We start from the raw sequence: 26,380 nt of genomic DNA, 5'->3' as shown, positions 1-26,380 counted from the left end.
AGCTTGGCTGTTCTAGTTAAAGAGAACAGGGAAATCAAATGATGTTGCTGTTCTAGTCTGTGCCTGAGGGACAGGAACAACTCAAGACTGAAATGCTGCTGCAGCTCTAAAACACACATAACCAATGGCACCCACTGCTTCTGCTGTCTGGCACCAAGGGCTCCTGCCAAGCACCACCAACTCACTCTGGTGCTTGAATAAACATCTAGAAGAATCCATTCTTGTTGAACACCAATACAGTGATGAGCACACTCCAACTTCCAAAGCCATAAGGAAGGAAGGAATGAAAAAGGAAAGATCCTGACCACAGCTGTCAAGTAACAGCCTCTGCTGTAACTGAACTTGCTTAGATGGACCAGATTCCAGCTTTGCTTCCCCTCCCCTTGGCAGCCCTCATCCATTCTGTCTCTGCAGTTGTTCCCCTTCAGCTCTCCCTGCTCACACCCAGTTCCCCATGGCACAAAGTGTTTCTGGTTGCAGGCTGCCCCATCAAACCACCACTGGGTTTAGGACTGTCTCACCACCTCACAAGCCCCTCTCCCTTCTGCTTTAGGACTTTTCTCCAGGCAGTTCAAATCTCTCCAAAGCCCTCAGGGCATGTGACACCAGAGATCAAAGAAATGTGCCAGGATATTGCCAGCACTTAAGCTTATAAGGTAAAAAAGCCCAAACAACCTCAAAGCAAGATAATCTCATTTTCTAGCTCTAGTCTCTTTAAAACCATTGAAATTAAAAAGGTTCTGGCTGGTAAAGCAATCAAGTGTCTATTTAGGAAAGAACTGGTAGGTTATTAGCTCACAGCTACACTTAGTTCTTAGCTTAGCTAAGTCTGTCTAGATTTCAGGCTGCATTTTAAGCAATAATCACTGACTTTCTCTTACTGTCATTACTACACACTGAGCCTCAGAACCTTAAAGAGTTTGTTGATCCAGAGCTACACCACATGCTGCACCTTCACTGTGCAGGGGACTCATCCCTGAGGAGTATTTTATAGTGCTGCTCGTTTCAAACCTCCCACGAGTTCCCCAACAGGAGAGTAAGAGAAAGGGAGTGGGTGTGGGGAACCCAGGGAATCAGCCTCTAATTACAATCACTTCAGACAGTCTCTGGCTTGTCACTTAGAAGTCACAACATTAGCTGGGATTTCAGCTCAGCAGAACTACCACCCAGACAGTGCAGAACTGGTGCTGCTGTGTCCAACACAAACCCATGAACACAGTTGCTGTCTATAAAGGTTTTAATATCAGTATAAATAGGGCACAGTTACAAAAAACTGCAAGACAGGAGCAATGGAATTTTGACGTAAAAACCTTAAGTGAGGCCTTGCTCTTCAGAAACACACACAACACACAGACTGCAGGGTGAAGGGAAGGCGTGAGCACACATACACCATCGTGCCTGGAACCATTCAGTACAAAAATAGCAGTAGAAAGATGGTCTCTGAATTGCTGGCTGATCCCTTGGGTGTGCCTTAGCTGGACCCCACGCAGGAGACGCAGATTGCACCTTGTGTTAGGAGCAGAGTTAATGCCCAGCAGAAAGCATCTCCTCTCTCCACCCAGCCACAGCTTCCCCAGCTGAGGTACAAACTATAAAAATAAAGGTTTTGACTGTTCAGTGCTTGTACCCAGCCAGGATGCTCTGGCAGACAGGGCAGACCGTGCACATGGGCTGGTCATGGGGAGCCAGCTGGGCTCTCCTTACATTCACTCTGCTCCTGGGTGGCAAGAGTTCCATGAGATCTCTCTGCTCAGGTGACACCACTGCCCACACCTGGCCTCCCTCCCTTCCCAGTCCTCATTACAGCTCTGCCAAAGGTGATGCCTTCTGTGGTGGATGTGAATTGTTCCGCTGCAGGTCCTGACAAGGGAGGCAGGGCCAGGACGGGATCTATCTCTGCACGTGCCGGACAAAGGCCTGCACCAGCTGAAACAAGGGCTCCTGCCCCTCTGGACCCAGCTTGGAGGCAGACTTTCCCTGGGGAGAGGGAAGGACCCCGCTGGCAGGTGAAGAGGGACCTCCCCTGCGGAAGTAGCGGGACAGGCTGGAGAGCAGCGTACTCTGCAATCAAAGAGTGCAACAAGTCAGCTCCTTCCACCTGCCCTCTCCTGCCCCAGCCCCACAGCAATGGGGCAGTATGAGCAGCCCAGTCCTGCTGGGGAATGGGCAGCACTGACACACTGGGCAGGGAGAGGACAGCCACAAGGCGCTCACCAGCTCCGAGCTGAGCTCCTGCTTCATGCGCTGCTTGTCCCGGGGGTGCACGGCCGGGTCCCGCAGGTACCGCACAGCCTGGGAGATGAGCAGGTAGAAACAGTTCTCCATTGTAAACATCAGCAGAGACCTGTGCAAAGAAACACAAATCAGCAGCAGCCAAAAAGGTCAGCACACTCTGGTTTCCAGGTCAAATAGTTAAGGGATGTATGAAGATAACAAATGCCTCTAAACTTCGGTTCTGATCTGAGGAGCTCGGGCTGCTGCTTGGCTGTAACTACATCAAGTAACTGGAAACTTACTTGAGGGTTTTGGTTCCCTCTTGCATATTCAGCCCTGCAGCCTGAGGGAAAGGTTCTTTCTTCTTATCCATCTTTGAGGGGGAAAAAGACAGGCATTAGAGACAGGAGATAGGAAAGAACTGCTCATGCTCTTCAGAGTCTCAGCTGAATGAGCACTCTGGGATCACTGCAGCTGCCGTGCTCCCAGACACAGGAAGGGCCAGTACCTCTCCCAGCATGTTCAGGGCCACGTTGACTGTGGCAAGGAGGGTCCCAAAGGAAGGTGCAACATCCGAGTCAAAGGCTGGTGTGGTGAAACTCAAGACAAAGAGCACGTTGTACTCAGCAAGGTCCAGAGACTGTGGAGGAACAGAAAGAGAAGTGAAACCCAGGAGGCCATGAGGATGGTGTTGCCATAGGAACAGGAATACCCAGTCCCTTATCACACTTTTTATATGGAGAAATAGAAGCACTGTGATAATTTCCCAAGTCTCAGGTGTGCAGCTGGAGCAGTAAGTGTCCTGCACAGCACTGCACAGACTCCACTGGTCTCCTCTCACAGGCACACCAGTACTGGCTGCTCCCAGAGACACAGGAGGACGTTCCCTACCCAACAGTTAGCAGCAGGACACTGCCAGAATCAAGGATTAAACCTTCCCTTTCTGAACCTGGAGACCAGGCACTGGGTCACACCCAAATGGGAGGATGACAAGAGGATTTTTCCTGTAGAATGGTATACTGAAGGTAGAACCCAACTGGGTCATTGTCTGCTCCAGTAAGGTCACACACACACAGCCTTGTGTAGATCACACAAAAGCTCAGCCAAGTCTTCCCTTCCCGCTGTGCAGTGCCAGATTCCCAAGGCCAATTCCTTGTCTCCTTCCTTCCCACTCTGTGCAGAGCAGCAGACAGGTACACAGTGGGGTCACTGCATCAAGCAGGACACACCCATCCAGAATATCCCTGGAAATGCTGGAAACTCCCCTCTGGAGCACCCACCTGGTCAAGGAGGATCTGGCAGACATCAGGGGTGAAGTGGCGCAGGGCAGCCAGAGACTTGCTGAGGATCTTGAGGAGGCTGTACTGCACTGTGAGCAGGGCCTTCTGCTCTGCTGCCTCTGACTCGGGGCTGGGGGGCTTGGAGGAGGCCTGGGGGTTGCGCTGCACGCGGGGAGTCACGCTGGACGGGAGGGAGTCGCCGTTTTTTGTCTGTGGAGAAAGCAAAGAGAAAGTCTTGGATACAGATGGGATTATTTCGCACTAAGACAAATGGTCACAGCATATTTTTTTTTCTCCAAACAAAGAGAATGAGGAAATAAGACACCCAAAGTCTGTCACTTGCTGAGAATGTACAGTTGGTGTGGGCTGGGGAGACACTGCATTGCAGGGAGGCAGCTGCAGAGGCTGTTTGGATTCCACTCTCAGCAAAAAGAATGATCAACACACCAAGCCTGAGCCATGCTGAAGGAACTCTGCAGCAGCAATGCATCATCTCCACCTCGTGCAAGTGAAGATGTCCCAAGAACAAGAACTATCTCCCTTTAACAAATTAAATCAAATTAAGTGGCTTAATGAATGGCACTCCAGAGTCCTACAGCAATGCAGCCTCTTTGTAACAGCAGGCCATGCAGCACAGGCTGCTGGTTATCTACGACTGGCTTTACCCAGTCCAAAGCTTTTCAGAGTCCAGACTAATCTCAGCACTTTTTTTTTTTGCTGTAAAGAAATGCAAATCCTAACTGTTGATGTGTGTTGATAATCACCATGAAGTTTGTCAATAATCCATTCAATATCCAAGACCCTTGATAATGATTAATGCTCCCTTGTAACAGGCAGCATGGTGAAGTTTGGTGTAGGATCCTCACCTGCAGGTAGTGCTGGAGCATTTTACGGCTGTGCAGGAGGGAGGTACAGGCCTGGCACAGGTAACACAGATTCACCTGAAAGAAATAAGGTCAGGGAGAAATCTCAGAAAAGCTCAAACCCTGTCTATTCACTGCCTTAAGCTAGAAAATCCAAACATAGCACTGTGATCATAAAGGATCCATGCAGTCTCTTAATTTCCCGGTATTTTCTTGAAATCACCTGGCACTAAGAACTGAAAATAAGCCACTGAATTACCCAATTTACTTTACCAAGCTACCACTTCTCTCTCTCCCAACAGTTATATTTCCTTACTTGAGACCAGGTACTGACAGAATGGAAGTGAAATAACCTCAGTAATTCCCATTAAAGGAGTGGTAATAACAAAGTGATATTGTGCCATTTTCTCTTCAGACAACCAAATCCCTGCACTCCAAGGCAATGTATTGTCCTGATTCCTACCTGCATGTCCCTCATAAGCTGTGGCAGGTGGAAATGCCACTCCTTTGTGAAATTTGAGAGCTGAAGAATGAAGCCAACAGTGTGATCAGCCTCCTCCAGACAGGCCAAGCTCTGCACGGTCCGTACTGCATTCAGGCACTGGGAAGGAGAGAGAAGCAAATCAGGGCCATGACAGAGAAGGGACAGATGGGGTAACATCCCACCCTCCTCTCACAGCTATTCCCACTGTAACCCTTCCCAAGGCAGCAGTGATTTTTCAGTTCATCTGCCCTTTCTGACTCATTTCCACTGCTGTTGGAGCAGAGGAGTCAAGTGAAGCCCAGAGGCAGTTTGTGGCACACCTGAAGGATCCTCTCCTGATGGACCCCCACAAAGTCCAGTGCTTCTGTCAGGAAGTTGTATCTCAGTGTTTTGAGAAGACGTTCCATGAGGGACATGGAGAGCCGATAGACCCCGGGCCAGGAGGGGGCATCCAGGGACTTGCGGGATGCAGCAGATGTCTGAACAAATCACATACAGAAAGAGGTGACTGTTTCCCCTCCACACCGTTCTGGCAGCCTCCAGCCACAGCCTGAGAGGGCATGGGAAGCTCTCTGGGGCATCCCCAGCTGGAATGAAGGCAGCAGCACCCACCTGGATGGCTCCATTTGTGCTGAGCTGGTACACACTGAGGAGGGGCAGGCAGACACTCTGGGTGACACCAGCTCCAGCCATTGCTGCTGCTCCCTGCAAGAAAAGACTGCAGTTGGAATCTGTGCCTCTGCTCTCTGAGACTGAAGAGACTTGTGCTGCAGTAGATATTTCTGTTCTTTGCACTGTCACCACCCTTTTACAGAACTTTCATCTACACACACCTCTACGTTGTCAGAAGTTCAATATCAAGAAAAGGAAAATCGAACCTGCACAACTGTACTCAAAATTCCCATTTATCACCTGCTCTGGTATGTACATAATCCTTGCAAAGGGGCTTGCAACAACCTTGTTTTCACCTAAAGCCCCAGACAAGTTGAATTTGAAATAGATAAGTAACACTTTATTAAAACTAATGAAGAAGCAGGTTCCAACACTCAATGCTGGTTTAACAAGGGGGTATTTGCATTGCAGAATCCAAAGTGAAGGTGCCTGCTCTAAATGACAGGTCTGCCTGGCTGGCTCAGCTTTTCCCAGACATCCCACTATGGAGAACAAGGCACACTAAGCAGGTGTACACACAGGACCTGCTGCTTGCCAATCTCCAAAAAAGACCCCTTTATCTACAGCTCATCATTCAGCTGCATCACAGACAGGATAATGAGATAAAAAATGAGACAGGCTTTTCCTATTTAAAGTGTACAGCCATGCACTCTCACTTCTCTGCATCTCTCACCTGCTGAGTCCTTGCTAAGGTCAGCAGCAAATGTAACGAGGCCTCTGTGAAGTGAAGGTTTTGTTTAACTCTCAGGCTGATCTCCAGTGCAGCAAAGATGGTAGGAAGCACAGGGACTTTCCTAGTAATCTGCAGCCAGTAGTCTCCATCTTCATCTACTTCACAGAGCTCCTTAGCCAGGTGCAGACCCAGAACACACACCTGCAGTGACAAGGAAAGGTAGGTAGGTACAGGGCTGTACCAGGAAAAATCGCAAAAGCATTTACTAACACCACCTAAATTTCAATCATTCTCAGAATCACAGATGAAGGCTCCTGATATCCCTCACATTTTACTCTGTACACCTCTTGGCTGTATTAGCACTTATGAAAATGTTTTTTAGTGCACACCTGAAGAAGAGGCAGCAACAGCCAACTTCCCAGACTGATGTGAGCCAAGAAAATTCTGAAACAGAAACTGCTGAAACTTCCTCTGAAGGCAGCAGGCTACAAAGGAAAGCTGTTCCAAGCACCAAGAAACGCTTGTCTAGAGGGGAGAGACAAGCCTGCAGAGCAGATGAGCAGCCCTTTACCCCATCTCGCTGGTCCTTGTGCTTCACCCGGGAGGCGTCGTCGGTCTCCATGCTGTCCTTGTCATCTGCAGCATCTCCCACGGTCAGGCTGTGCCGGGTCTGGTCCAAAAGAGCAATGACCTCATCCTGGAGGGTCTCACACACACTCAGCACCAGCTGGGGGTACTGGGGGATGTCATTCACTGTGACACACACAACAGACACCAGTTAACACACACTCCTTGTACTCAGATTTCCAGTTCAACTGGTAACATCACTGAGCCACATTTCCTGGAATTAGCATTTATTCTGTTCTCATTTCAAAACCTACAAAACAATGTGAGCAGCTGTGACTAAGTTAGATGTCTACATCTAGGAGGATATATTAAGGGATTATAATCATCTCAATAAAAAAAACATGCAGATTTTGTCATACAAAGTCATATAAGCTCATGACATGTCAAAACACAAATCAAGCACTACTGTGGACAGATTATTCCACCACAGCAATTCCCACCCACTGCTTCAGACTGCTGGTATCAGCCTATGCAGACTGGGTGCAGTCCATGGTCTGTGAATCCATATAAATACTACATTCTTATCAAAACCACTATAATAAATTGCCCCACATTTTACCAGCACAGCTAGAAACTCAAATTCAACAGCAAAGAAAACAATTAAAATTGTTTTCTTTAAACAACCAATCCTCCACTTTCTACTTATTTTTCAAAATGTAAACATTTGCAGAGCCAAAGCAATGGAACAAGGAACACAGACAAGTAACCTGACACACTTTTAATCACAGTTGCCTTTGTATGTGTTGCACAGAGAAATACTGCCCAGATTTCACTGAGGGTCTTCAAGTGCCACTGCACTGCCAGATGCCCCAGAAGGGACAGGAGTAGTGACCAGACTGGTCTCTGTGGTTTGTAACAAAATGTACCCTTTCTTGTGTTTGGGTCTTTTGTTATCTCTAACTGGAAATCCATGTCAGAATCCAAGCTCTACAGTCACTCTGAGAGAGCCTGACTTACACATCCACTGAGCTGTCTCCAAAACCACACAGGAACTAAACTGATCAAACAGAGGTTATTGTCAGGGAACGACAAGAGAAGGGAAGACATGGACATAGAGTGAATGAATGATAAACATCACCTCTTTCCAAAACTAGCTAAAGAAGGGAAGAAAAAGGAGAGAAGTCCCACAGGCTGGTGACTCTGTTCAGCACCCTGCACGACTACCAGCACCATGTGTTTATCTTGCACATGCTGGGGGTAAGGAGTGTTCAGCCCTGGCACCTCAACACCTGCACATGCACCACCTCACCTTTCATCTCCTTCATTTGCAGAACAGTGATAAGAGCTGAGAACACTTTGGCTTTGGTTTTCTCCATCATCTGCTGATCTGCCTGTAGTACTCCCTCCAGAATCTGCGTCAAGGAGTTTATGATTTTATCCACAGAACTCAACTCGCTGACAACAAAAAGGGAGAGCTCTTCAGATTAGACAAGATCCCTCAATAAATATACTGCCTTGAATGAGCTGTGTGGATCATAAGTTATATGACCCCTAAAAACAAAAGCAGTTCTTCAAAGTAAAGTTTAAGTCACCACCTGGATCTCACTAAAGACGTTCCACAGAATGAGAGAATGCATTTTCCCTTCATTGTGAGAATCAGAGTGAGAAAGCAGGACTAATTATCACAAAAGCTCTTTTGCTACTTCTCACCAGCAAGCAGGAAACAAAAGTAACTGTATTGCTACCAGAGATTTCTCACAATTTAGCAACAACCAAGAGACATTTGACATGCCAAAAGAGAATTCAATGATAAAGCTTCAGTTTTCTCCTCAGATCACTAAGGGATTCTCACTAGACCAAAACACTTCAACATAACCTCCCAAATTTTTATTTAAACATGACCTCCAAAGTTTTTTTTTCTAGCAGTGACTAAAAAATATCCAAACAAAATACCTACCTTTTCCACTGCTTGAGCAGGATCAGAAGAAGGGTACACAGCATAGACCCCAGCTGCAGACAGGGCACTGACATGGGAACCTGGAGCTAAGGAGAAGTACAGTAAGAGTTACAGCTGGAACAGTCACAGGTGGAAACACTTCAGAAATGCTCAGCCCAAGCACCACCACCAAAGGACCAGGTTTGTTCCTTCAGTAGAATTGAGGGGATCAGAGCCAGGACCCCCACAGGGTCATTTAGTGATGAAAGAAAGACACATACAAAATAAAGATTTAAGCAGCTCATCAGTTCATGGAGAGAGACTCTGTTTCAGCCCATTTTCACAGGATCTAAAATACCCTAACATTACAAGCATCTGTAGGAATAGTGCAAAGAAGATAAGCAATTAAGAAATGAAAGAACTGATAGGAAACAACACCTACCAAAACCCTGGTGCCATTCAGCACATCCAGAAACAACTCCTGATGAACTGCAGAATCAGTCAGATGCATGATATCAGCCTAAATCAGCAAAGATAAAGATCAATCAGCACAATAAAAGGTGCATCTTCTAAGCAGCCTAAAATCAGTCTACTGTTTTGTTACTTTAAGAATCCATCAATATTATAACTGCTGACCTTTACAGAAATCACTTTAGTCCTACATTACCATTGACAAGAAGCTGGTAATGACTAATTGCTTAACAGTGCATCCCTGCCTCCTTCAACACAGGAAAAGCTTGGCAGGATTGCAGAATTACTTAGAAACCCTCTAAAAACTATTTACTACCTCCCTCCTTGAGAGGGCAACATGCTCATTTTGATCAAACAGCAAAACACCAGCCACTCTAACCCCCTGCACCATGCTCACACCAACCTGTACTGTGCTCACACACACAACAAAACCAAAAGAAGAAACCAGTGAATTCTGCTTAGCTGGCCCTAGGAAGCTGCTGACATTGTATTACTCAAAATATTCATTTCAGCCTCTCATGCAGGCTAAGAGGCAGCCCTTACATGGCTTGTGGAGATGATGAGCAGCATCCTCCAGGCTGAGATGAGCATTTGGTACTCGGTGACAGAGGCGCAGCTGCTGCCCTCGGTCTCTGCCACGTGCTGGGCCAGGGACCTCACGTACTCTGACCAGTAGGCAAAGCGCTTCTTGCTGGAGAAATTCTTCAGGGTGTCCTTCAGGGACTGGTCCAGTGAGCCCCTGACCAAATCAAGAGAAGAAGGTATCTTCAGTTATTCTTGGGTCAGAAAATATACTTCTTCTGAGATTCAGGGAGGAAAGCCAAGGATACAGCTTGCAAGTGAAGATTATTCCACATATTTGACCTGTGCAGGGAATCCCACTTTTGGCATCAAATATTAAGGAAAAACATGATCCCTTAAGAAAATCTATAGTTTTTTTTAAACAAATTTTTGTTAATCCTGACTTTTCAACATGAAACAGATGTTACTTTCAGGAAAACAAATCAAGTGGGAGAAAACTACTAAATGTAATTCAACTACTACAGTTTACTCAGCTTAGTTGACAATTAGTTTTAATGAATACTGTATATTCTTATTACAGCATACAAGGAAAATACTGATACATTCTCACCTCAAAGGCTACAGAAGAATTGTAATATCATAATCACAATTAGTGACTGCAAGAATCTCAAATGAATGTCTGTCATGTGTTCATGAATCACCCCCAGATTTTCACAGGATTACATGTGCTTTGCCCATCAAAGCCCATATGGTGTATCAAGAGTTAACACACACAGTTTAGATAACTAAAAAGTACAGGGATGAAGGAGAGACTACCAAAGACTCACTTGACAACATAGTAGATCTCCAAGCAGATGATTTTCATTATTAAGGCACAGGTATCCAAGACACTGAGCTATGAAGAAAAAAAAAAAAAAAAAGGAAAAAAAAAATCAAAATCTGAGTTCTGCAGGGTAAGTGAAATTATCCCTACCCATCCACTTGGGATGGCAGATACTCCAGTTCTGCAGGAGACTTATTTCTCCCACAATAGCAATACTTATGCCATTTGACCACAGACTGGTGACAATAGGGACAGAATACTGTGCTCAGAATTTGAACTCTTCAGTGAGAGCACAGGGCTTTCAGAATGAAGGAAAAAACTTGCACAGAAAGGAAGAACAAGAACCTAATAAATTCCTCCATGATATCAGTCAGCCTGAGCCCAGATTATGGATACACTTCAGACACACACCTTCTACAGTGAGCATTACCACAGCTGCCACCCAGCTATTTTTGTTTCATATGTGAATAAATAGCAGAGAATTTCAAAAGGCAGTTCATGGCTGCCCAGTCTCTGAAAATCCAGACAGCATTCACTTCATCTTCTGCCTATGTTTTACCCACTTGGTCACAGCTCCTTTTAGGAAGCTGTAAGCAGAGGGAATGGCCACACACATCACTTAGAAACCTTTTCTGAGGAGTACATTAGTCCCTTCATTTTATTTGTATGCAACTCACCTCTGATGATTCGGAGGGCGGAGGAAGGGTCCCAAAGAGGGGATTAGTTAGATTTTCCCAAAACTTTGGCCTAAAAGACATAAACAAAATATTATCAGTTGTCTCCCTCATGCCACGTGCCTAGCAGCATTTTGAGTGTCCCAAACTATATATAAAATATGCTTTGGTAAATACAAGTTTATTTAGCTTTGTATAAAAGAAACAGAAATATATTTGATTCTGACACACTGGGGCTTCTCATCTTCCACACTCAAAGCCCACACACTGCGTACCCTCACCACACACTGGCTAAGGTGCAAAGGTCCCTGAAAAGTCTGATAAAGCACAGAAAGAGTGTTCTGGAAAAGAGGAAGGAAAATGCCTTGTCAAGGATCACCAACTCACTTTGTCCTCAGCACGAGCATGGCGCTGTCACGACGGTCCTGCCACAGCGCGTGCAGGAAGGCGATGGCAGCGCGGTGCAGGAGGGGAGGGCACCAGTACCTCTCCTGCTGCTTGGAGTCAATCAGCTCCAACACCACCTGGAGGCAACTCCACTCCCCCAAGCTGAATTCCTAAAGCAAAAGGAGACAAGAGGTTATAATGCTGGAGAACTGTATTGTCCATTGTACACAAATCCTTATCTTTCTCACTGCCAGTAATGAATGAGTGTTTTAAGGTCACTGAAAGAACAGCACATGCAGTGAAGAGAGCAGGCCACAGGCACCCTTGGTCTTAGCAGATGTTCTGTTGCTAACTCAGTATCTGCCTTGAAATACTGGGGAAAGTTTCTCTTTGGTTACAGGGAAAAGTGAAACTGGGAGAGTACCACATGCATTAAATACAACCACAACCTGCATTTATCTTTACATTAAACACATCAGGTTACAATGTACAATATCAGATTTTAGCATTCAGTGCTCTAATATGCAGAAAAAAGCCAGTGAGTCCTCAGGCAAGTATCTGCTATTGTACCTTAGACCCATCACTGCCATCCTTCACTTCCAAGTTGAGGAACAGCTCAATGAGCCCAGGCTGTGTCTCCACTGCCACTGTGAGGAACTCCAGGATCATGACCTTGATGCGCATGTCCTCGATCTTGCTCTGCAGGTGGGTGAGGAAGGCGTCGCGGATGGCAGCGGCATCACTGCCCAGGCAGGCGTACACAGACATGGGAGCAACCTGCCCATGGAAACAAACACCAGAGGGAAAAAGAAACATGCTGTACACAATGCTTAATTGCACACAAAAGGTGATTGTATTGAAACTCAAAAATATTTAATAGTGAATCTATGAACTTATCAAAGTCAGTTGTCATTAAGCAGGAAGAAACGTGACAAGTGATCCAAACTTTCCTCTTGAGCAATTCTACTCTATCCTCATCTACTTCTCAAAGGTTACAAAGGAAATAGAAAAGACAAAGGAAAAAACTGCTTTGGAATTACATTTCTTGAAATAAATGAGCCAATATCTGGATTTATATGCTTTTAGAAAGCTACAAATATTCTGATGTTTAGCAGACAAAAAGAGTAAGTGCAAAAGGCTTTCTAAGTCTAAAGTCTACTTTTACAAAGTCCAGAAGTCTAAAAGTTGAAAGGTCCCAATAAAAACTTAAATAGGATACTCTTCTCAGTAACATGGTACAGTTCCAGGTAGGAAGGTCTAAGAATTGTATTTAAGAGAGTGACTAGAGAAGTTGCTCAAAAATTGGGAAGAGAACAACTGGAAGTGCAAATACTTTGTAGGAAAAAAACCCCACTAATGGGATGCCTCTCAGTGAATGCTGAGTGACTTCTGAAACAGCAGATCACATAAAAAAACTAAAGGATCCTTTACATGATTTTTCATGTGCATTAACTTACAGATGCCAGTCTACCCTGCTTCAACTGACTTGCACTAAGCTCCCTAATACAAAAAAAGCCTGAGGAGATTATTTGAAAAAATTTCAGTAGTGGCATCAGTCACAAGGGGAGAAGCAAAGGAGCACTGATGTGTCTCATCTTACTGTAGCCAGTCGTTTGAGCAGCTGGATGGCCAGGCGTGGAAGTGCAGGGTCATGCTTGTGGTAGATGTATTTGGCCAAGACAGCAATGAGGTTGTTCCCATGAGCACCTGGAGAGAACACAAATAAAATCAAAGAGAAGAAACAACAAGATATAACTATTTACCAAATGATTTCCACAGCAGAAGGTAAGAACTAAGTTGGTCTCCCAAAAGAACATGGTATGGGTCCAGCCAGAGGCATTAACAGCAACTGATTTAGTATATTCTGTAATTACAATAATCTCATTACAAAGCAGCAAACAATAAGTCATGTTTGATTAATCCTTTAAAAGCTGTCCCAGAGGGGAAGAATGCCTTAGAGGAGGGAGAAGAGGCATCCTCCCATCAGTAGCAACCACTTTTTGTAACCTGGAAACCTCAAGCAGTGTTTGTGATGAGACACAGTGCCATTTGCAGATGACCCAGAAGCACAGCTCCCAGGCTGCCCCAGGCAGTACCCACCATGCTGAGTGAGTGCCTGCTCCAGGGGAGACACCACACTGGACGGGGGCTTCAGCCGGATGACGTTGTTGGTAACAGAGAACGCCAACTTCACTGTCTGGATCAGCAGCTGGCCTTGGCCTTGGGACTCATCACTGTCTCCAAAGAGAATCCAAAGTAAGGAACTGTGCTCACAACCAACATTTATTATTTTATAACATTCACAGAGGAAACTCCACCAGAGTTACAAGACATTTTCTCTCAGAGCCAGCACACAGAAACTGCCCAAACAGCCACACCCCACTCACCTGCTGGACTGGGAGGCCATGACCATGTCAATGGTGTCCACCCCAATTCCCATGATGTTAATGACAGCTTGCCCTGCCTCTGTGTTGGCCAGGCTGAAGATGCACAAGGACTGCAGGCTGGGGGCATTGCTGTGACACAAACACAGGACAGTGTCACCAGGAGCACTTGAGGCATTTTGCCATATTGAACTTTAAAAACTACCACAAAGCAACCTCCTCATTTCTACACCCCCTCCCTTTACTCTCCCTCCTACTTTCACCAGAGTACACCAAATGGGAAAGTGGATGGTAGTCTGTCCCAAGAAATCTATGTACTCTTTTCTTTTTTTTTACCAAGAGTTCTAGAAACCAATGTGATTTGCTCTGTCCCTAATCTTCTGCTACCTTTCCTGTACTCAGTAATGCAGCAAAGAGCTGAAACCAGCACTACACAGCTATGTACTCCCTCCTATTCTTTTGAATTCAAAAACTGAAACAAAGTTGCAGTGATCCCTGCACTGTAAACCAGGCTAGTGCAGGTGTGAGACCTCTCACCTGCCTTACCTGCTGCGAGGATCCATTTCAGGACACAAGTTCAGTATAGCATGGATCAGCTGCAGAATTAGGCACCCTAAAACAGAGATGAAATGGACTACTCAGTTTTTGAAAACTTTTGCCTCATTCCTTGTATTTTCAAACAAATCACAGCATCTAACAATATCAGTTGTACAATGCAAATCCCAAATGGCTGCTAGAAAAAAGAAGGCAGGTGATCCCTTTTATTCCCTCCCCCTCATATCCCCCCTTTTAACATCCTTACCAATTTTCTCTCTCACTCCATGGGAGTTGTATCTCCATTTGTGGTAATTTGGTAACATTTCCTTCAGAACAAACACTATGCAGGGCACCAGGCCTTGGCTCTGGGTGCTACCAAGTTGTCCCTAGGAGAAACAGAAATGTTATTTAACCAGGAGGGGAACAAGGAAACTTTTGGAGGAAGATATTTCTTATTGTCTTTGAAGTGTGAGAAAACCATGAAACACAGGGACATAGATTTACAAGCCATTTCCAGTCTTTGTAGTCATTTGAGATGAGTCAAAATGATTTTTTTGTAAGAATCATATCAGAGAAAGCACAAACAGCAGTGCAGAAGAAAAGGCAAGCAAACATTACTTAGAGAGCCCTGCTGCAAAGACACTGATCTCAGACATGGCTGAGATCACTTTCATTTCTCAATCATAACAGCTCAGAGCTGGTGTCACACCAGAGCTCTCCAGAGGCACTCACCCGGACAAGAGTTGTTACCAGGTTCAGGAAGGAGATGGTAACACTGTACTCGCCTTGGGGCTGCTCCATGCTCATCAAAAGGTTTCCATAGCCCCCAGCATTCATTCCCTCTGCACTGTGAAATGAGCAAGACAGTTCATCACATGAATAGCAGGATTCTGACACGAGTGAGAGATGTCAGGTGCAGAGATTGCACACTGGCAAAAAGTTCTTATTGTATGCTATGAATTGGTTAGGCAAAAAAAATAAGGTGGGGAACATTAATACCTAATCATGTGATTCATACTGGACAGTGGATTGGCAACAAATGGCAAGAAGCCCGTGTGGTGAAGGTCAGTCCAAACCTGCAAGAGAAGAGGTACAGATACTCCTTCTGATTTACAGCTAAATGTACCAGCTCTCACCAGCAGGTCCTTTCCTCACCTTGGCTGGCATCCGAGAAGCCAGGACTGTCAAGCAATTGACACAAGAAGCAATAACATCCACAGGGGGAGAGATTACAGTTGTTAGCCTATAAAAGAGACACAGCATGCATGAAAAGAAGCACTGCCACCTGTGGTCTAGTCTGTTTTTTTTAATCAAAAAGCTTCTTTCTCTCTCACTGAAGTACACACATATAAAATTTAAGCAGATAAATACAGACACCAGAGTCAGCACTTTCAGTCTAGACTTGCCACCTCCCCCTCACACCTGAGTCAGATCAATTTACTGCCAGAGCAAGGCTGGCAAGACAGCAGGTTGTCACAGCAAACAATAATTATACAGCTGAACATCAATTCCCAGGCAGTTAACTCTGGGAGGAGTTAATAATTACAACTGTTTTAAAACCTGTGAATTACTGCTCTAATGCTATGTTTTATCCCTGTTTCATGTAAATATAGCTACTAATCAAAATGACCTTTAAAGGGATAAAATTACACACCTTTCAGGAAAGAAGAAGAAGAGGGGACCATTTCTGCTGTATCAAAACCTTAACCTATGTGTAACCAGAACAGCTTTGAGAGCTGAACACCAGTCCTGGGGAATTCAAGCATTGACACACATCCTGTAAAGCTCTTGGCAAAATAAGTAATCAGCTACCCTTCAGGTCACTCTATCTGCTTAGGTACCTCTGCTGTCAGGGACTCACCTCTGCAGGAGCATGTAGATTCGTGATGTGATTGGCAGAAGACAATCTGCTATTGATACATCAGTGCTGATGACTTTATGAACCAGATCAATTATGGGCTTGACCCTCTGGCAATGCTGAATCACATCTGGATAAAGAAAACCAAACATTAGAATGCAAAATTGTACTTCAGCAGTAATAAAGCCTGGAACAATGCACATATCTCTTACCACATATCTGCATGATTCAAAACCATCCCTCTCCCATATCAAAAAATATTTGTTTATCTATCTCAACTTTTCCCTCATCTAAAGTGTATCTCATTACACTACATGCTCTTGGCCTTTTGCAGTGAATTTTACAGAATAATCATCATCAGGCTTCTGAATAATATTCCATGCTCTTCCAAATGTACTCAGAGCTATTCAGCCCTACTACTAACCTCAAATTGACACCAATTAATAATTATTTATTCTCTTTCACACTCCCAGCCTGTCTCACCTGCTGTTGACACAACATGGAGCAGCATCTCAATCTCACAGGTGAACAGAGTCCAGCTGCTGTAGGAATACTCCCACCGTACCAAATAAGCCCGATCATCCAGCATCACTTGGCCCACTGTTCCCTGAGGTATCCGTAGGTTTGTCTGACCTAGTCCTAAAGATTGAAGCAGGTGAAACAAAGTCACAAATGAGTTTACCCATGAGTTAGAAGCCAGGTAAAGAAAGAGCTAAATTTCCCAAAGGATTTCAGTAAGAAAAGGTGAGTGCAGTTTCCTTACCAAGAGGATAGAGGAGCTTTGGCGCCTGTCTTCGCCACAGCGTGCCATCCTCATGGGAGATCACATCTGGAGGTTTGTGCTTGTACAGCTCAATATAGAAGGACATTTTATCCAGGAAACTGTATACCTGCATCAGAGAGAGCTTCAACAACCAGCCAAAGAGCCAGAGCTTCTTAAAAATTTATCAACCAGGTTACTTCCAGTATCAAGCAAGTTTACTTGAGGTGTACAACAATATCCTTCTAAAACATCAACCCTACCAAAGCATTATTACACAGCCCTCATGTTCAGACAAGTCTCATCTAATGAATCAGGTAAGTACCACCCAAAAATTATCATCTTAATCTTCAACCATTAGAGCTGAAAAGTTTTCTAAAAGCCAGAAAACAGCATCCTGCAACACCACACAACTCTGAAGGAGCCATGTTCACTGTTCTTAGACAAAAGCTTATGTCTGGTATCTAAGACTGCAATTGAGATAAGCACATGTAATGGAAAGAAAGAATCACAGAGCATGTCATCCTGACTCGAAATAAATCATCTCCCAAACACCCAGAGAGATCCTGTACCTTTTTTGCAGTAGATTTATCAGACACAAGGGCTTGGAGCAGCTGAAGGAGAGGAGTGAGAAGATGGGGGAACATCCCACAAACACTGTCCAGGATAATACCCAGACCTGCAGTAGGTTCCTGGTGGTGGAAAGAGAAAACAAATGTCTCACTACTAAAAAGAAAAGCTAAAAGGGTCTCAGTATAGCACAAGGTTACAGTTCTGTTTTAAGCTGTACATTTAACATTAATCATGCACAAAAGTATCACTCCAGTGACTGGAGATCACACTTGCACAGACTAAAGCATGAGGCAGTCTGCAAGTATAAGGCAAGAAGACTGTAAGGCATTACATATCATCCTAATTCTGACAACAAAAATAAGCACAATGCTTTTGCCAGCAGTTAGTTCAATCCTTGCAGCCCCAGCCCTGCTATCAACTATCACCTATATTAAAACTCGTTCCAGTATCCTTTTCAAGTGTAAAGCCAAGGCTGTACCTAAAAAGCAGGAAAGGGCAAAAGTAAATTAAAGATAGAGGCAAATGAACATTTGCCCCTCAGGCCCTCCTAGAAACCAACTCACTAAATACAACCAGCCTGCTCCTTTCCTAAAAGGGAACCATTTATCAGGTCATAGTTGTAAACAAGGTAGGTCAAACAAGTTGCAAACACACTCACCGTTTTCCAGAAGAGCTGAGGAATGCTGGAAGCTGCCAGAACTTCACATGCAGCATCAATTATATCCTACAAAGGAAGACAGGATGGAAAAAATCAAAGCTACTTTACACAGGAGGATTTTGTTCCAACCAGGTTCTGCCACATCTTTGGAATTTAAGTTTCTATGTTTACCCACCAAGATGTAACTCCTTCCAGGAGCCAAAACACACCCAACACACCCACCCCCAGACCACAACCTAAAGCCATGCTCCTCATAATGAATGAACTGGCCACAACAAACACGTCCACAATGTCTGCAGAGGGCTGTAAAATGTCCAGTCCAACTCGGAAATTGAGTTTGTATTATTTCCATTGTTTTGGGAATAACAGATCACCAATTAGCTTCACATCCATAGGACTTCAAATGCATGATGTGTTCTTTCACTACTAATTTGCCAGTCTGTAGAGGTGTTTACCACATTTGCATGGTGTAAATGCAGAAGGAAAGCCAGCAAATCACTCATTTGGGTCTCCCTAAGCCACATAAAGCTTTCAAATTTGCTTAAAGCAAATTTGCATAGCGCAAATTTGCATAAATTATGCATTTTTTGCATAAAGCTTTTCAAATTTGCAGTCTGAAATGCAGGATTACAATTTAATAGGCAATTAGCATCAGTTATGACAGGTAATTTTAAATTATGTAACAAATGCAAAGGCTCTTGGATGCTTACCTGCTGATTGCCCAGTGTATGCAATTCCAGTGATGTCAGGACAAAGGAAAGAAGTCCATAAATACACATACAAGCTGTGCTGGCAGTACACTGCAAAGACAGAACACACAAGGCTGTTATGGGAAAGAATTACAAACATGCTGTAACTCAGTCTGCTCTACACATCAAGTGACTGACTTTTTATGTATCCTTGCTGCAAAGGGGCAGCAAAACAGGGAGCAGTCATTAGTTAAGCTCCATATTAACACAAAATATTTCACTGAAAGGAGAAGTCTTGCCATTACCATTATCACTAGAAATGCCTTGCAGGCATCAAAATAAAAAAAAAAAAAACACTCAACACTTCTAGGAATCAAAAGGATTTGCTTTCACTGACTTCTGTCTACAAAGCAGTTTACCCTAGTACACCACGTTTTCTAATGAAGTGCTATACAGAGAATAGTGCAGAGTTACATCATCCAATACTCAAGATTCACAATGGCAAATACACTTAGGCAAATAAAAAACTTTGATTAACTGGAGTCTATTCTGCTCAAGAGAGATGTAGTTCCTTGCTTAAAAAAGCTTTACTTAATTCTCTGGACATAACAATCTGTTTTGTTCCAACTTGATTTCTGATCCTCACTGAAAGAAGATTAAGATGACAGAACATGCTTTACAGCATGTTTGAAAAGAACATTGGTTCAGTCTCTGCTTCCCATCACAGCTGGACATCAGGAGCAGTTAGACCTTCAAAAGCTTACATGCACAATTGAAGAAACTCACATTCTTGCCCCCACTGCTGAGGGATCTCAGCAGCTTGGTCAGATACTGGAAGACATTCAGTTGGATAGCAGTGCTGCCCATCCTCCTGATGATGTTTGTGGACTCATCTGGGTTTATGGTGTGACGGAGCAGAGCCCAGGCCAAAAGCACTGGAGCATGATGTGAGACATCCCCTAACTGCAGCAGCTGATTGTCCATCTCCTGCACAGAGACAAATCAAAAGCAAAATAACTGAGATCTGAAAGTAATTCATACTCAACAAGCACACAGCTCATTGTGTCCTCCTCATGGATTCCCAGTTTCTACACTTGGCCAACAAGCACAAGGACCAAAAGTTTACAGACACAGCCTGGGTAATCACAGGAAGTTCTGTATTGTTAGGCTTGAGGAGGGGTTGGTTACTCTGCCAGTGTTTTACCTGATGGATGTGCTGATTGTTGGCCAACTTGTGCTCCTCTGTCCTGTCATCCAAAGCACGCTCATGGAGGGAGTCAATTTCCATGCCTTCCACCAGAATAAGAGCACTAAAGTAGCTACAAGCAGTAGAAGAATAAAAAAAAATAGGTCAGTAACTTCATTGGAGAATTCAGGTGAGGTTTTTTTTTCTTAAACTATAAGAGGTCAAAAAGCATCCTTTAGTTTGCTTTGTTCATCTTTCTTTGAAGCAATAAGAAATTACAAGAAACAAGCGGCACATAATCCAAATTTTGTCTTGAAATGCTGGTACAGAAAAAATTATAATCTTCAGAACTACCTTTTTTGGTTGAACAGACAAAAAAGGGTCACTGAAATTTGAAGACAGCTTTTCCACCTTTATAACTCTCTGCCACTAGGATGTATGGCAGGATTCTCATTCTCCCTTTGAGTCATGGCCCACACAGAACAACAAAGACATTAATTATAAATGCATTTTTTCCTGAGAAAAACAATTGTTTTGCTCTGTACCCACATCACAAATACACACAATACTTACCCAATACGATCCACGAGGTGATCCATGCTCTCATCTACTAAATGTCTGTTGGTTTGTCTTGTGCCAAATCCCTGCTCCTTGAACATCTTTGCAAAGGCCAGGAGCTCCTCAGGTGCCATTTCAAAGTATGCATAGTAGAGGAAGATGACTTCCAGGAGCATGGACTGCTCCCGAAGGCATTGCACAAACCACCGGGAAACCTGGCGTTCTGTCTGCGTGAAGGAAAGTTCCACCATCACACGTCAAAGCTCACAGGGCAGCCAGAAGCTGAGGAGTGTGGAAGCATTTCAACAGCTTGTGCAGCCAGCAACTGTGTCAATGGCAAGGAAAGCCACTCTAGGTCCAGAGAGATCGTGAACAACTACACATAAATGGCTCTGTTGGCCCCAGTGCTCTCCAGAGATTTATTACAAGGAACAGTAAGTTTCATGAAACTCTGTCTCTGAGCAAAAGTGTGTTCTGCTACAGAGAGAGTGTTTAACTGCATCTGTACATATGCATTTTGCAGTACACTACATGTAAGAAATGACTTTATAAGCTTGAGAAATGATAGTAAGAAACAAAATACCATAAGATTTCCATGTGTTTCCCAGGTAGGAGCCTCTGCTTTGTACAGCGCTTCAAACTGCTTGCGGTAATTCGGAACGAGCTCCTTGTCCAACTTTTCAACGCACTGGAAGTACTGTGCCTGAAAGAGACAAACAACTCCATGAACTTCTCACATGCATGTGGGCTTTCTGCACACGCAGGGAATTACCCCACAGCTCCCATATTTAGCCTGCTTCAATGGCATCACATCCTGGACTCACTGTGTAAGGGTGTCTCTCGTCCTGGAAGTAGGTGAGCAGGTGGAGGACGCAGCGCAGGATGCAGATCCTCTCCTCATAGTAGTAGTCAGCGAGCTGTGAATGTAAAGTGCCATCAATACCAACCTGGCACAGTGTCCAAGTCCCTGCCACCTCCCTCTCCCAGCCACTGCCAAGGCCTTCACCACAAGGAATACAGAGTTATTACAGATGGAATTTCAACGGAGCAGTTCTGAATTTGGGGAAAATAACCAAGACTTAAAAAACGTTACAGAACTCAATCAAGCATTGCCGTAACGACAGGTCTATAATTACACTGTTAAATGAGAAAACATGGAAAAGAAAGGCAACAAGACATCCCTATTACCCTCTGTAAGAAATGATCATCAATCTTGCCATGTCAGACAGTGACACACCAACCTACAAGCTTTGGAAAATAAGGCAGTGTACATCTACCCAGCTAAATTCCTTAATATCAAGCCTAAAATTTCATTTCTATAGCAATTACTAACCCTCTTCAAGTCTACACACACATCCCTCAATTTCAGAAGCACCTTCTAAAAGCCATCCTTTATATGAAGGAATACTTCAATTATTTCAAGATTTTCTACCAAAAGGAAGTAGGTTTGCTGCCAACAGATTTTTTCCCCAGAAAATACAAATGGAAATGACTGACCTTCAGCATCAGAGCCTGACTCTGCCTTTCATCCTGAAGAACTGTCTGTAAAAAAAAATGACAAAAAATAGCTACTGGAGAAATATCTACTGACAAAATATATGTTCACAAAATGACTAAAACAAATAAAAGACAATTTTCCTTTCATTTGGAAAGACAGATTCCAAAAGCACAAAGCCAAAACACTCATTTTTAACTATGTATTTATTTTTCAGCTCCACTCTCATTCACAAATCTGTAGCTTTCCTGTGACAGAGAGAGAAGCTGAGCTCCTGCAGAGATCCAAGAAGGAAGAGATAAGCCTGGATGCAGCTCCAGAGAAGAAAAGCTACAAAGCCATTTCCCAGTCAGAACTAGATTCACATGTGACCATTTGCATCAAAAAACAACTGTTATTAAGGAAAGATGTGGATTAAATAGAATATAAATGGGACCTTCAAGGAGTCTCTTGTTCCTCTGTAATCCTCTTGAAGATAAGATTGTAACAACTGCACACTCTGCTCTTCATCCAAACCCTGAACAAAAGAAAGATAAATGATCTGAAATTAATAAAAGGCAACTGAATTCATTAAAGATTAAGATTCTCTCCAAATACTCAGGCAGCTCTTATCTTCAAAACAAATAACATGACAAAAGAATATTTTTGCACCAGGCAGATGCTTTAATCAGCACTTCTTTTAAATCCAAATAGCAGCTTTAATGTCACTGAGCTGCAGTTTAACTTCAGCTAAAATCAGACATTTAAATAAAAGTACCACCAGCCACTGAACCCTAAACTTCTGGCTTAAAGAAACAGAACCTTGCAGGTGAACTGAGAGGACTGTCAAACAAGGCAACTGATTTAAGGGACATGAGTTTTTTCAGCTGAGCAGCTGGCCTGGAAGAACCCAGTTCAGACCCACAGCAGGTGGCTGCTGCTGAAAAGGACCAAGAAAACCACAGCATCTCAAAGTCACTCATCACTTTGGAAGTTTCGCCTAGAGCCTCAACATGGACTTCAACATCCTTTAGATTACTTTGAACTGAAAGGACCTTAAGTTTCTCTCTACTCAACATCACAAAGGTTACTTCGGTATCAGAATCCTATAACAATTCATTCCAGGGATAAAAAATAATCCAAGAGCAGCTTCACTCACCAAAAACTTGCTGACTCTCAGACCCAACTCTTTTAGTGGAGCAGCAACATCTTTATCAGCTTTAATTTTTTCTGCTGAAGTCGAACTAAAGTGAAAGGAAATTTTAGCCATTAAAAACTCAGCAATCTCAAGGAAAAAACTAAATAGGCATCATTTCAAAGTTCTCCACTCCATCAGTTTAAACTGAACATTTGCTTCTTCCTCAGTGACCTTTCAATATTTCATACAATATTCTGTAACCTTTCTTTACTTGCTAGGAAACTCCACAGTAGAGATTCATTTCTAAAATCAGGCAGTGACTGTACCTTGGTGGTTTGTAGTATGACAGTCCCTCTAACAGCCTCTGCCAGTGCTTGTTCAACTCTGCAGCAATCTGGGCCTAAAACAGAACCAAACACCACTGAACAGACTCCTCAAAGTGCATTACCAAATATTAGATCTGTTAAGCTTCAGCAAAGTAAAGAAATTCCACCACCACAGAGAGGCAGGAACAACACAAGGCAGGTGTCTGAGGCTCAGAGTGAATCCAGATGCAGAACTGAGGGGGCACTGAGCTGCACTGCCCATTCCTAGGGAGGATGGGGAGAGGGAGGCAATGGACTGGGTTTAGAAACATTTGGATTCCCAAACTCTGGGCAAATTCTTGAAAGCACAGGCTCCAGCCCTCAAAATAAGAGAGCAGTTGTACCACACATGAACACCCCAGGGCAGTCCAGGCAGCAGCACTTGTGCCCACTCCAGAAAAGGAAGCACCTTTTCCATACACCCTTCCAGGCAGTCCATGCAGCAGCTGTCAACAAGCAGTGGAAGAATAAACAAGTAGCAGAGATATGGGAACAAAAATCATGCTGAGAAAGAAGGAAAAGCAGCAGAAAATATTTTCACTAATATTCAAAGAGATGTACAAATGATGTGTTTGCACATGGAGCCCAGTAAGTGATGGCCAAACCTGCTCTGCAGGGAATGAACTTACTGGTTCTCTTAAAGCTGATCTGCCCAGCAGAATTGTCCATAATTCTCTGCTGCTCCTGCAAAAACAAGGAAAAGGTGGAGACTATTTTAATGATTAATGTTATTCCAGGCTTCCATTTAGCTTACACTTTTCAAACCTGCAATTAACTTGCAGCAAATGACACTGCAATGTGAGAAAATGATTTAAGGAACATTAGCTTTTAGCTAATGAGCTTCAGATGTCCTAGAAAAACCCAGGAAAAACCCAGGAGGGTGACAACTGACACAGCCAGACCTGTGAATTCACATCAAAGCTACACATTGATATCAAGTTACCAGCTCAATTTCATTTTGCTATCTGAACATTTCAGGCTCCTAAGAAGAAAACGAAAGCATAAAACAATATTCTACTGTTACATTCAATGCTCTCCTTCAAACAAATTTTTCCATCAGTTTCATCCTCCACTCTAAGGAGAGCATAAAACTATGAAGTGAAAAACTGCACCATCTTTACACAGACACCAGAACATTTACACTCAGCTTCTCATTTCTTAATTAGAACTCTGTAGAAAAGACAATCTGCCCTATAAAAATTTACAGATCACACCCTGACCCTGGCACATGCATTCAAAAAGTCTCCCTACAACAGCCCAGAGAAAAGATATTGGTCAAAAAGAGTATTTCATTTAGATAAACTATGACTCGCTAGCAGCACATTGCAAATGAGAATTTAAACACCCCAATTCCACACACAAAGACTACACAAGAACACTCACAGCCTTATTTTTAGAATAACATTATTAAAATAACTCACTGTGGCAGTGAAAGTCATCTGTGACTTCTGCCATGTGGTGACACTTAATGACAACACCTGTTATTTGCAGCACACCCATCAGCATAATTTCTCCCTGCTCATTCCTCGATGGTTTGTGTGCATTTCTCTGCCATGAACCTCTCCAGCCACACAGAGCACCCAAAGGCCCAGAATTCTACCAAGAATTGAACAGCAATGTGAAAGAAGGAATTCAATGAATCCCAGGTTCAGTGATCATGTCAGATCAATGCCTTTATTTATCTTGCACACCGTTTCTTTCACTTATTGTCAAATCTGAGCCCCAGCCTAGCAACGCCAACCCACCTACTTTACTCTCCTTCACAATCCCCTCTGTGAATAAAACAGACCGTGGTTTGTTGTCTCTTCATTAATAAGGCTCCAAGACAGCTAAGGAAGGAAAGCTCTCTGTATACGACCACAAGTAACAGTGTTGTCATTAATTTAATAAAAATTAGACACTAGGGAAACTCCAGAACATAAAAGCGTTGTCATGAATTACAAAAAACGTGCTCTAGAGAAACGAAACAACCGAACTACGATGATCACTGAACACGGGATTCATTAAATCGCTTCCGTTACATATTTCCACGTGTGTATTTGACTCGCACGTCCGCAGGAGCCGCGCGGGAGGCGCAGCCGGCCCTGGCGCGCCCCTCGCCTCAGGGAAGGGCCGAGCGCCCGTCGAGCACCCCCGGGAAGGGAGCGCGGACCGAGCCCCCGGCCCCACCAAAGCAACGGCTGCCAGGGAGCGCTGCCCAGCTCTGATCCCGCACGGCAGAATTAAACAACCACAAAATGCCGGCAGTCGCTGCTCACTGCGCTCTTTGAGCCGGGGCTCCCTGAGGGTCCCTGAGGGTCCCCCAGCCCAGGGGGCGGGGCCTCACCGCGCGCGCGAGGCGGGGGCGGGGCCAGCCCGGCGCGCGCCCCGCCGCAGTTAAAACCTCCCGGCCCCGCGCTGCGCTCCCTCCCCGCCAGCCCCTCTCGGCCCCCGGTCCCGCGGAGCGGGGTCCGCCCGCAGCGAGAGCCGGAGGCTCCCCCACGCTGCCCCCAAGTTCCCTCCGCTCGAGCGGCCCCGATCCCGCACCTCGCGCTCAGCCCGCCCGCCGCCATCTTCGCTCCGCTGTCACGTGACCCAAGGGCTGCCTCCTTCCACCACGCCGGTGTCACGTGGTGCTGCACAGGCCACGCCCCC

The 26,380-nt window shown here is 44.4% G+C and overlaps 1 protein-coding gene across 1 annotated transcript; it reads right to left on the bottom strand.

Moving 5' to 3' along the window:
• Positions 1 to 1,219: 1,219 nt before the first annotated feature.
• On the bottom strand, positions 1,220 to 26,320 carry NUP188 (nucleoporin 188). Its single transcript, XM_036393838.1, has 44 exons — positions 26,273 to 26,320; positions 24,376 to 24,430; positions 23,708 to 23,781; positions 23,403 to 23,487; positions 22,701 to 22,781; positions 22,267 to 22,311; positions 21,594 to 21,686; positions 21,353 to 21,472; positions 20,785 to 20,996; positions 20,230 to 20,344; positions 19,812 to 20,012; positions 19,047 to 19,136; positions 18,337 to 18,402; positions 17,678 to 17,797; positions 17,109 to 17,235; positions 16,829 to 16,984; positions 16,349 to 16,475; positions 15,643 to 15,730; positions 15,487 to 15,563; positions 15,220 to 15,334; positions 14,753 to 14,873; positions 14,497 to 14,563; positions 13,954 to 14,082; positions 13,667 to 13,800; positions 13,167 to 13,273; positions 12,137 to 12,343; positions 11,567 to 11,736; positions 11,183 to 11,252; positions 10,510 to 10,577; positions 9,704 to 9,899; positions 9,132 to 9,209; positions 8,711 to 8,796; positions 8,063 to 8,208; positions 6,758 to 6,939; positions 6,187 to 6,387; positions 5,454 to 5,546; positions 5,162 to 5,320; positions 4,821 to 4,958; positions 4,361 to 4,435; positions 3,495 to 3,704; positions 2,723 to 2,854; positions 2,517 to 2,587; positions 2,215 to 2,344; positions 1,220 to 2,061 (listed from the first exon to the last, which is right to left on the bottom strand). Exons 1-44 carry the CDS (start codon positions 26,296 to 26,298, stop codon positions 1,891 to 1,893), a joined length of 5,214 nt encoding a protein of 1,737 aa, XP_036249731.1. The 5' UTR covers positions 26,299 to 26,320; the 3' UTR covers positions 1,220 to 1,890.
• Positions 26,321 to 26,380: the final 60 nt, after the last annotated feature.

This window comes from Molothrus ater, chromosome 20 (assembly GCF_012460135.2).
Source record: "Molothrus ater isolate BHLD 08-10-18 breed brown headed cowbird chromosome 20, BPBGC_Mater_1.1, whole genome shotgun sequence".
Lineage (NCBI taxonomy): Eukaryota > Metazoa > Chordata > Aves > Passeriformes > Icteridae > Molothrus > Molothrus ater.
This window is presented reverse-complemented; position numbering and strand designations above follow the sequence as displayed.